The sequence below is a fragment of the Ostrinia nubilalis genome, chromosome 14 (genome assembly GCF_963855985.1).
Source record: "Ostrinia nubilalis chromosome 14, ilOstNubi1.1, whole genome shotgun sequence".
Classification (NCBI taxonomy): Eukaryota; Metazoa; Arthropoda; class Insecta; order Lepidoptera; family Crambidae; genus Ostrinia; species Ostrinia nubilalis.
In genome coordinates, this window is record NC_087101.1 from 8019923 (window position 1) to 8032022 (window position 12100).

The 12100-nt window shown below is 35.6% G+C and overlaps 1 protein-coding gene across 1 annotated transcript; it reads left to right on the forward strand.

Moving 5' to 3' along the window:
- Window positions 1-319: 319 nt before the first annotated feature.
- Window positions 320-11933, forward strand: LOC135078086 (probable methylmalonate-semialdehyde/malonate-semialdehyde dehydrogenase [acylating], mitochondrial). Its single transcript, XM_063972658.1, has 10 exons — window positions 320-517; window positions 1614-1750; window positions 4108-4218; window positions 4627-4733; window positions 5125-5238; window positions 6509-6675; window positions 7150-7270; window positions 7852-8001; window positions 8724-8864; window positions 11149-11933. The coding sequence occupies exons 1-10, from the start codon at window positions 482-484 to the stop codon at window positions 11631-11633; spliced, it is 1569 nt and encodes a 522-aa protein (XP_063828728.1). The 5' UTR covers window positions 320-481; the 3' UTR covers window positions 11634-11933.
- Window positions 11934-12100: the final 167 nt, after the last annotated feature.

A 12100-nucleotide genomic window follows, 5' to 3' on the forward strand; every position in this document is an offset into this window, starting at 1 on the left:
AATTATGATTTTAATTTATTAATTTATTATAATAATTGTACATATTTGAAAATAGCAATCGGGCAACACATTATTTGACGCTATGGCTGTCATAAATGAGCGCTCTGTTTCAAGCAGAAAGTGTTTCTAATGAAACAAATAACAATGTTACTTGTAATAATACTAGATTGTTTATTTTATGAAAGTACTTTGACGAAAACAAACTCTTATTTGTAAACAATTATAAGCTATTTACAAGGATCATACCATAATTACTTAATAAAATAAACAAACCATTGACACTTATAAATAGTATCTGTGTAACGGAACGACTAAACCTTTTCAAAACAACACGAGATTTGCATAGTGACGACAATGAATAATATCATTATCAAATCAAGGTCGAATATATTCGTCGTATTTTAATCAGTTGGCTTGGCCCCCAACCCGCCTCCAGCCGTGTAGTGACTCTATCTTCTTGTCAGCTTATCTAGTCGCAGCCATGGCCTCAGCAATGCTGAAGTTGATGAAATCAGAGGTAAGTTTGTTATCACGATACTTATTGATTGAAATTATGTTTTCCCTAATTTAAAATGTTTTCCAACTATTTTCTGTGTTCTCAACCACGTCTCATCAGCCGGTGAAAATAGTTTTGGCCCTACGCCTAGATTATGTCCTTAGTCAAAGTTTTATCATAACTAAAGTTTATTAGAGAAGGTTTCTATGCTATGTGTATTTTATGAATAAAAGTATAAGTAGTTCCATTCATTAAACACTTAAAAAGTCTAGATGATAATAACTTTATCATAAAAGCATGTGACTGATGTTTATTTTAGAACTTCTTACTAAAATAGTTACAGGAAATACTGTGGTATGATATTTTTATAACTGGATTCAAAGCTTATATTCTGTTAGTATGTATTTCAACAAAATGTTTGATTTTGTGGTCTGTTAAAGCCATGCATGCATCTTCTTTTTTATTATATTTTATGACCTACAACTCTAGTTCTCTGTCTTATGCTGGAGGAATAATATTATTTTAATTAAGCTATCTGAAATAAAACATCCGTCGGTAAAAAAAACAACACACAACTAATTAATTATTCACTTTTAAACTACCCTATCTAATTAATTATTCACTTTTTAACTATCTACTTCCTTTGAAATCAAGGCCACTTGAAACATAGCATTTTTTATTTTTTCAACTTATACTATGACATAGCAATATTCAAATCAACTTACTGCTTTGTAGTTGAAATATACATTTTGTATAATGAGTCCAGTAACAGGTCTAATGTTAATGAGAAAGTTACAGATTAAAGATACACACAATCACATGTGTGACCATTAGTTTTTATTTAGTTCAGCACTTTAAAATTGGATCAACTGTGTAAACATTAATTCCAGGCTGAAAAAAAAATACCTACACTTATAAAAAGTATTTTCCTTCTGTAAAATATTATTATAGTAATATTTGGAACACTACAAAATCGTCATCACAGATTTTTATTATGTGATATAATCATAACTGTTCGAATAAAAAATTATTAACTTCTTATTTCCTTTTTTGATAATATTCCAATACTCAAATAATGTATGAAAATTAATGTAAATTAAATAAATTCTGTCCTCAGTCAGCGGTACTGCTGCGCAGAAGTTATAGCAGCGCTGCACCCACCACAAAGCTGTACATCGATGGACAGTTTGTAGACTCTAAAACAAGCAACTGGATCGAACTCACAAACCCAGCAACAAACGAAGTTATTGGAAGGTATATTTTCATATTTTATAACTTTAATATTTGATAAGTACTAATTAATATAAAAATGATAATGCTTTTGACTTGACAATTAATATTTTGGTAGGTAAGTAGGTACTTATCCTAATTAAGAAGGCTTAACAAATAATGGCATAATAATTTCAGATAATTGTATGGATTTCTTTTCATAGAAAAATATTATCATACTTATGGTCATGTTTTTAATAAATTCAATTTTTACTATGATAAAATTTTATAAACTTCTACAAATGCCCTGTATTCTGTACATGAATAATGTGTGTATTTCTTATCAGCACCTAGTATTAAATCTGGCCAGATAACATAATGACTTTATTGTATCATGTATCTTGTGTTTTGTGGTTTTATCATTTAAATTGACATAGCTGTGATATGAAATGTATAAATATTTCAGCAAGATTATGTAAGGAATTATGTAAAAGGGACAAAATTATGAGCAAACATTTTTCTGATTTGAGATAGCCAAGTTAAGAAATAAATAAATATGTATAGATTATTATTATTACGAGACTTTTAGAGGCATGTCGCGGTATTTGTTTTAAAAGTTAAGCCTCTGAGTTCGCGTAGAAACACGAGTAGGTACACGCCCCAAGAATGTCATGTGGTTATATGAATATTATCTTATAGTTTTCTCAAGCTGCTAACCACTTGCACCTGTGTAAACTTTTAAAATTTGATCATAATGATCACCAGGTGCGATTGTGGTCAAATACCTGCCTTGTTATGCATAAAAAAAATCAAGTTAAAAAGTCAAGTTCATAAAAATTCGAAAAACTGACTGTATGGGGCTACGCGCAGTGCAGGGTTCTGTAGTTATATAACCTGGATAGTCTTATGTAGGTAATAATATCACCAGACCTCTTATCAATATGACGACAGGTCAGGTGTTACGCGTGTCAATCTGACTACAAAGCCGGCTACGGTTGCGGTATCGAATCTCATTGAAGACAAATATTCGGGCCATTTTTCAAATCAAATCAAATCAAATCAAATATATTTATTTTGCGAACATGGGTAAATGTAGGTATTACAAGTATTTTAGTATCTCCATCTTCCACCTTTTGGCATGCAAAATTATAAATCAAACTTATCAAATTTCATTTACATAAAAAAGAATTTTCACTTAAATAATGTCAGATCAATCGCAGTCATATTATAATTGAATAAACATTCTACATTACATTTAAACATAATAGATTAGTAAAAAATAAAATAATAATAATAATAAAACAATGTCATAAACACAATAAAAGTTAAAAATTTACATATTATACAATCACATTTATATTAATGGTTACAATTCTCTATCATTAAAATATTCATTCATATTATAATAACATTTATCTATTAACATTTTTGATAAAATAATTTAAATTTATTTAAATTAAATTGCTTCAAGGATTCTGGGAGTTTGTTGTAAACCTTTGGAGCCATTTCTGTGACATTTTTACGCATTAGTGCGGTTTTACATTTATTATTTGTGCAAAGTTCGGGTTTTCTAGGGCGAAGGTTAGGTATGTGATCTTTTTTTTTAAACAAATCTGGATTAGATTTTACGAATACACACAGTTCAAAAATATATATACATGGAAAAGTTAATAACTTCAGTGATTTAAAATATGGCTGACAACTTTCTATAGGTTTTAGACCGCATATAGCCCTAACACATCGCTTTTGAGCCCTCAGTAATATTTCTCTGTAGGTAGAATTGCCCCAAAATATTACACCATAACGAAGAGTCGAGGCAACAAAACCATGGTAAGCCGTTAATACTGTATCACGGTTAGCAGTCTTAGCTAACTTGTAAAGTGCAAATGAAAATTTATACATTTTTTTGCAAACTTCAATAGAATGGGATTCCCATGACATATTGCTGTCTATGTATATGCCAAGAAATTTTGTGCCATTGGTTCTTTCTATTTTACAATCTCCGTAGTTAATATTCAAATTAGGATAAATTTTTTTCTGAGAAAAATGCATTATATTTGTTTTTTCTAAATTAACCTTTAAATTATTTTGTTCCATCCACCTAATAATATCTTTTATGGTCTTGTTTATATCGTTTTCATAATTTGTATAATCATCGTTTTTGCACTCTATAAAGATAGTACTATCGTCGGCAAATAGTATCATTGGATGATTAATCGATTTAACTATATCATTGATGTAAATTATAAAGAGTAAGGGTCCCAATACACTACCCTGTGGTACCCCGCATTCATTTAGTCTTTTTTGAGATTTAAATATTTTTTCTTTTTTATAATATTTATTATTCTTTTTAAGTTATGCTGTTTTCTACATATAATTTATTATTATTTATTTGTTTACAGAGTGCCAGAAGCAACCAAAGAGGAGTTGAACGCCGCTCTAGAGTCAGCCAAGAAAGCTTACAAGTCATGGAGTCAGAGCACCATCATGACCCGCCAGCAGGTCATGTTCAAGTACGTATTTTTAAATTTTTTGACATCGTCATCATCAGGTCCATCAGTTTTTTTTCCAATAACTTACAGTGAAGTTCGAAAAAATAGAAAATAAAAAAAAAGGTAAGTAATTTAGTTTCCACTATAGGAGGACGACCCTCTATAATTTATTAGAGGCAAAAGAGAGGATTCCTTGACATACACACACAACTTATAGTCATTTTCTTCATCTTTTCTGCAAATAATAAAAGATGCAGTTGGAACAAATAAGTTTTTGAGAATCAATCAAATTAACTCGTTCTACTATGTAAACTTGTTACTACTTTACGAGTAAAGCCACAAGTTACTAACCCAGGCCATCTATTCATTTTCAACTGGTAAGTAAATTACGAAAGAGAGGTCTAACTTTTAGGAACTTGTTTCTTTCAGATTCGCACGTTTGCTGAGAGACAACCAAGGCGTGTTGGCGGCCAAGATCACCGAAGAACAGGGCAAAACCATCGCTGATGCCGAGGGCGATGTGCTTAGAGGAATCCGTAAGTTTTTAATAGTGGAAGTAATAAAAATTATTTTTTTTAATATAAAAAAAAATCTATCAAAGTAATGCCATAAACAAAAAGCTTTTCGCACGTTTGTCATTTGTTATTAAATTTCTCATCGTTCAAAATGGACCGATGACCTCATATAGGTAGCAGGAAAGCGCTGGATGCAGGCCGCTACCAACCGCGCGATATGGAAATCATTGGGGGAGGCCTATGTTCAGCAGTGGACGTCCTGTGGCTGAAATGATGATGATGATTTCTCATCTTTACATTACCGGCATTTGATCAAATTAAATTAAAAAAATGGTTTAGATTTCATTTATCAAGTTCGTTCGTTTCAGCCGAAAGTTTCATTTATCAAGTAAACCAAATTATTTGCCCCCAGAATCGGTGGAACACTGTTGCAGTATTACATCACTTCAGCTGGGCGATAGCATCCAGAACATCGCTAAGGACATGGACACACACAGCTACAAAGTTCCCTTGGGAGTTGTTGGAGGTAAGCCAATTAAATTATCAATTTAAACAGTCAAAATAAATAAATCTGTTCAAGTGGGGATTCTTGGATGGTTCAATCTTGGAGTGCAAGTGTGGTTTTGTTCCCTAGTCGAAGAAGCACATGATGTCGTGCCCTGCGTGCCCAAACAACTGCACGCAGGAAGATTTAATGAAGGCTACTGACAACGCCACTCTTGTGGCGGAGTTTTGGGCTGACACTGTATAGGTTTGTTGTCGACACGACAAGAAGAAGAATAAATAAATAAATATTTGAAATATATTTGAGACATTGTGATAATGTTCTTGAGATGCTTTAGGCGTTGTTGGGGGAAAATTTCTAGCCACACTAACGTTACAATAAAGAATTAATAAGTATTTGGAAAATGTTCGATCTGTAACAATGTTCTTAGACGGGGACAATGTTTGTTATTCGCTTGATAATGGGGTCGCCGCTCACAATGGGTCACAGGATCCTTGCAGTTACGTCAATCATCATCATCGCAGTTAATGTAGTAAGTAACTGCGAGTACTGATGATGATTGATGTAAGTGACACTTTTTACACATTGAAAAAGATGCACAGATTTTAGAGTGATGTGCAGTGTCCCGTAATAAAATCTACACTTTATGTAAAAAATCAAAATACAAAATATCTTCATCATTTCAGCCACAGGACGTCCACTGCTGAACATAGGCCTCCCCCAATGCTTTCCATATACAAAATATCTTATCTTACTAATATTAGAAAGTTTGTATGGATGTCTGGATATTAGTTACTCTTTCACGCAAAAACTACTTTTTTACGATTGAATGAACGGATTTTGATGAAACTTTATAGTATTATTGTTTATAACCCAGAATAACATATTTATTACGATCTGTGACAAAATAAATTTCACGCGGGTGAAGTCGCGGGCAACAGCTAGTTATTAATAATTCACAAATACAAAAGCTTCAATTGTCAAATGACTTTTTTTTACATTATGAGAGCATCCTTCTTTGAAATAATATTGACATTTGACAGCTTCCTAAGGCCATAAGAGTAGGCGCACACCGTTGATTTTTAGTTGGCCGATAGTTGTGCCCGATTTTAATTTGTATGAAGAATCGGCCAAATCGAATCGGCCAAATCGAATCGGCGTAGTGTGCGCACTCCCATACATGCCCATACTGATCAACAGCCCGACTAAACTATCGGCCGACGAAAAATCAACGGTGTGCGCCTACTCTAAAAATCTAAAATTCAATAAAGATGATCTCTTAATTCGCCAGGTGTGGCTGCCTTCAACTTCCCCGTGATGATTCCACTCTGGATGTTCCCTCCTGCACTCGTGACGGGTAACACCTGCATCATCAAGCCCTCAGAACAGGACCCCGGCGCGACCGTCATGATGATGGAGCTCTTGGCTGAGGCTGGAGTGCCCCCTGGTGTCGTCAATGTGAGTTTGGCTTAGATATAGTTTATAAAATTCGTTCGTTTGTTTCAAGTAAAATATGTCTTCAACTGGAAAAAGGTCTCAATGATTTGCACAACGATTCTGAGCTGCTCGTATTCGTCGATTCCCGAGTGGGAGGCCTGTCTACATTTCGTCTTGTCACTCCACGATAAAATTGATATTTTATTGTCGTTCGTCTAAAATGGTCGATAAGATTTTATAATAGCTAGCTCGGCTAGTCCGTGGTCACCACGTGAGAACTTATGTGCTCCAACGGCCATCAGTTCTACGTTAAATAGTTTTTGGTGTTAGTTTGCGTTAATATAGTAGCAATTTGAGACAACACGACAACACCTGTAAGCCCACGTTTACGATAAACAATATTGCTACAACATTGTTACTACCATATTTAAATTGCCACACGTTGCCATTACAATTTGTCTAGAATACAAATATGTACTATATTTTTGTTATCAGGTCATCCACGGAACCCACGACGCAGTGAACTTCATTTGCGACGAGCCCGACATCAAAGCCGTGTCCTTCGTAGGAGGCGATGCGGCCGGCAAACATATCTATAACCGCGCTTCTGCTGCAGGTTAGTACTATCTTTGGTGTCAGTTGATGTTTTTTAAACCGTAAAGACAAGGGAATAAGGTTAAAAATATGGTGGGAACTATATTCCCACTGCCTTATTAAGGGTTATTGCGACAGACGACATTATGTAGGAATACTTAAACAACAAAATCTAAAAAAAAAAATGAAGACTGGGTCCCCAAAACTGAGGGTAAAAATCAGATGGGGCTCTTAAAGTAGATGCTAGTAACTACGAAGCAAAGACAAAGCCACACCCACTTCTCTATGATTTTGGGTGTTTTGTTTGTGGAACATTATAATCATAATTATTATGAAATCAAATTAACACAAAAATATTTGCTTTATCAGATATGACATTGCGCTGGTATTATCTAAAAAAATCCCTTATACCATGTTGGATGCAAATAGAGATTTCTTATCGCATTTAGGTCTGCAGATTTTTATGTAATTTGGCCACAGTTTTTTTATAGGCATCGCCAGGAACATTCACCATTGGGTCGTTTTCGTAACTCTGGGCACAAAATTCAATACCCTCATGTTATTGTTAAAGATTCTTGTATAATCTATTTTTTAACTCCACAGGCAAGCGAGTCCAAAGCAACATGGGCGCCAAGAACCACGGCGTGATCATGCCTGATGCCAACAAGGAGCATACTCTGAACCAGCTCGCCGGTGCCGCCTTTGGGGCCGCGGGACAACGCTGCATGGCCCTCAGCACTGCCGTATTCGTAGGTAAGTTTCAGGGCTCCCCATATTGAATTTAATAACTCACAAGATAGATAATTGATGCTTATTGTTCGTTGTGTAATGCCCGTTTTCACCATCAATCCCCAATTTTTAAGTGATCCATAGGGATAAATTAAATTTTCATGGGAAAACGAAATTTCTGTTATGTGTTACCATAGGGGTCACTTAAAAATTAGGGATTGGTGGTGAAAACGGGCATAAATCTCTTTTTTAAAGGTTTACTCAATATTTTGTCATCTGTCATCCGCTTTGCACTGGTCAAACAAAAACTTTGAACTCCTCTGATTAATTTCGTTGCGGGTCCAATGACAGTTTAAATTTCCCCTGTGAAAAACTTGACCTGCACTGGTTGGGTTTTTATTGGCGGTCAAGCTGTAGATACTGGCTACATAGGAGTTGCAGCGATGGGAACGAGAGGTGGGAATAGTCACGTATCAAATCTCACGCCTTCGGAATGTTAATTAAGTAGACCAGCTCGCTAGATCCGCCTTCGGGGCCTCGGAGCAGCGCTCCATGATACTTAGCACTTCCCTATTCTTAGGTCAGTCAATATCGGTTTGACGGAAAATCGGAGGCCACCTGACTCTGACCAAACTTCGTATTGAAGTAGCTATTTCTCATACGTTTGGAAAAAGAATAATCGGGGCCCAACAAACGCTTCCCGCCTAACTTCTTACTCGCCTATAAACCATACACTTCTTTTAAAGGTGAAGCAAAGGAATGGATCCCGGACCTAGTGCAGCGTGCGCAAGCGCTGAAAGTGAACGCGGGTCACGTGCCCGGCACCGACGTCGGGCCCGTCATCTCTGCCAACGCCAAGAACAGGATCCTGCGCCTTGTGGAGTCAGGTAATACGCCCTTACTATCATACATCATGACAATGAAAATTTTAAATAAACAACTAAATAAAATCGAACTGCCTAAGGCTGGGTTGCACCATCTTATTTTAACTTTGACAAACGTCAAAAATCTGTCAAACTCCATACAAAAAGCACCGGTTATCGTCATAGTTACGGTCAAAGTTAGATGGTGCAACTCAGCCTAAGGCGGGATGAAGCGACTCTAATCGCTAAGAAATTAATTAATCATGACCATGACCATGATCATTAGCAGCGGTTATTCCCAGTTGCCCCCACGGGTATCGCCCCACATGGGAAATTAGGAATTTGTAAAAATAATGTCCATCAACATTAGCAGCAGTTATTCCCAGTTGCCCTCACCGGTATCGCCCCACAGGGGAAACTGGGTATTTGTAAAAATATAATGTCCATCACTATCATCATTAGCAGCGGTTATTCCCAGTTGCCCCCACCGGTATCGCCCCACGGGGTAAACTGGGAATTTGCAGTTGCCACCGGTGTTCCCTTTTGTGGTAGCAACTGGGAATTAAATTTTTAAACATCCTAGTCTCATTGGATGGATGCACAAGATATTTTTATCGATTCGTACATATGTCATAGTCAAAGGTCGATATGCAGTCTCTTCGCGGAATGACTAGTCTATCCTAGGTTTGACCAAGGCCTTCAGGCAAACCCCGAAGTAAATTCTTATTTCGGCCTTTGACTAAGTCAAACCTAGAAGTGCCTAAACAGTTCAGTCAAACGTCGAAACTAAAATAATCTGTTTCGGGCTTTGCCTAGTCAATCCTAGAAACGACTGACAGACTCGGTCAAAAGTAGACGGCAAATAGAAAACCAGCCATGTGTGAGTCGGATTCACTCACGAAGGGTTCCGTGTGACTCTTTTGTTGTATGGGAGCCCCCTTAAATATTTATTTTATTTTAATTTTATGATTTATTTTTAAAATGCAACTAAAATTATGTGAATATTTCAAGGGTTCACCTGTTTACGTTTTAATTAATATCACGTAAAAAACTGCAACAAGCCACGTTTGCTGTATGGGAGCCCCCCTTAAATATTTAAGTATTTTATTGAATTATTTATTTTTTATGTGAATGATTCATGAGATACGAGCCTGGTGACAGACAACATTAGCGAAGTCATAATAATAGGGTGTAAACTCTTTATCCTTTAAGGTAACAGAACCCTAAAAATTGGTAATTAATCAAGATCGATCTAGAAACACCGACAACCAACCTCAGTACTGTATAAGTTTAGTTACTCGTACCTTCACCTAAAGAGATAGCTGCGCGTGCGCGTGAAAACCGACCGTCGTAACGCCTATGCAATAAGTTCGAGATCAGAATTAAGTATAGTTTAGTTTAAAGCCTTAATTCAGGTTTGACTAGTCAAACCCCGATTTCATTAAATTGAGTTTCGACCTTTGCCTGACCAAATTAGTTACTCCTAGGTTTGACTAACATTATTTAGTCAAAGGTCGAAATGTTTGGGCTTTGACTAAGACTTCTAGTCAGACCTGAGGATTGACTAGTCAAACCTAGGAGTGCCGGAACTTCGAGGTTTGACTATAACACATACATCATACATCTGTCGTTTAAAACTCACCACGTGAATGTGAGTGTTTTAGCCAAGGAAGATAAAAAACAATTTCGCATTCACCTTGTTGTATTTTTGTGAATGCCTTTATTAATAAAATTTTGGTACAGTACTCAATACTTTATTGTATTTCACAGTGTAGATAAGGTCTTACATTTATTATTATAATTCTAAGAAACCGCACGGAAAACGACTCCGCCTAGAATTGAAATAATATCAACACAAGTAACAAACCTCATAAAGCTACATTTGTTACAAAAAGACTATCATTTCATTCATTGAAACATTTAATGATGATGTTATCAATGGTGGTGAAATATAACATTATTATGGTTAGTAATAATTTTATGTTATCATGTCATAGTACTCGTATGTTGAATCCTCTTAGTTGTGAACGTTAGTAGTAGCAGTAGTTAGAATTGATATCAGTTATGTAGTGTAGTGAATTAGTTATTGTATTATAAATTGAATATAGCAAAAGACGTGATAAAGTGGGAGCAATATTTTATTCATTCATTTAGAATTCTATGACATTTTGAAAAAAAAAAAGAATGGATCCCGTATCTCAAGACTTATAATACGAACCTTTTATAACATTAATATTGTTCCCTTATAGTCCTTTTCTTATGATTTAACCCATGTGACTTATCTCAAAAATGAAATTTTTTCCAACAGGAGTCAAAGAAGGAGCGAAACTGGCTCTCGACGGCCGCGGCGTCAAAGTGTCTGGCTTCGAAAAAGGCAACTTCGTCGGCCCTACCATCCTTACCGGAGTCACACCCTCCATGGAATGCTACAAGGAGGAAATATTCGGGCCCGTACTTGTCTGCCTCTTCGTCGACACCCTAGACGAGGCCATACAAATGATCAACTCAAACCCCTACGGCAACGGAACAGCTATCTTCACTACCAACGGAGCCACCGCCAGGAAATTCTCCCACGAAATCGACGTCGGCCAAGTCGGCGTAAATGTTCCTATCCCTGTCCCGTTATCCATGTTCTCTTTCTCCGGATCAAGGGGCAGTTTCCTGGGAACGAACCACTTCTGCGGTAAACAAGGTCTTGATTTCTACACTGAATTGAAAACAGTCGTGTCTTTCTGGAGACAGAGCGACGTATCTCACACCAAAGCAGCCGTGTCTATGCCCACCCAACAGTAATTTTGTTGAAAAAATGTTAGCATAATAATACTATTTATTGAAATTGATTTGAAGGAGGTAATGGAACTGTCATAGACAATAATATTCAACAGATAATAAGTGTATGTAAACATCTCAGGAATTGACATTATTTTTGTATTCGTTTTTTACGTAATTTAAGGAGAAATGATATGAAGCATTTATTTTATACCCTAAAGATATTTGTGCCTACTCGTAAATGAAGTCTTCCAATATGTATGTTTATTGTTGTTTTTAATATTCACCTTGTTAATTATGCATAATAAATAATGTGTTTATCAATTCTATTTGTTTTTATTATTTTCCTAGTTCTTTTCTAAGTGTCTGACAATGTATTATTTTTAATCATATAATATTTATTATACAACAACTTATTTCGTTTAAAAATTGCAACAAAAGTACGATGAATAATTTAGTACGCATTATTAATATTACGTACCCACTTATTG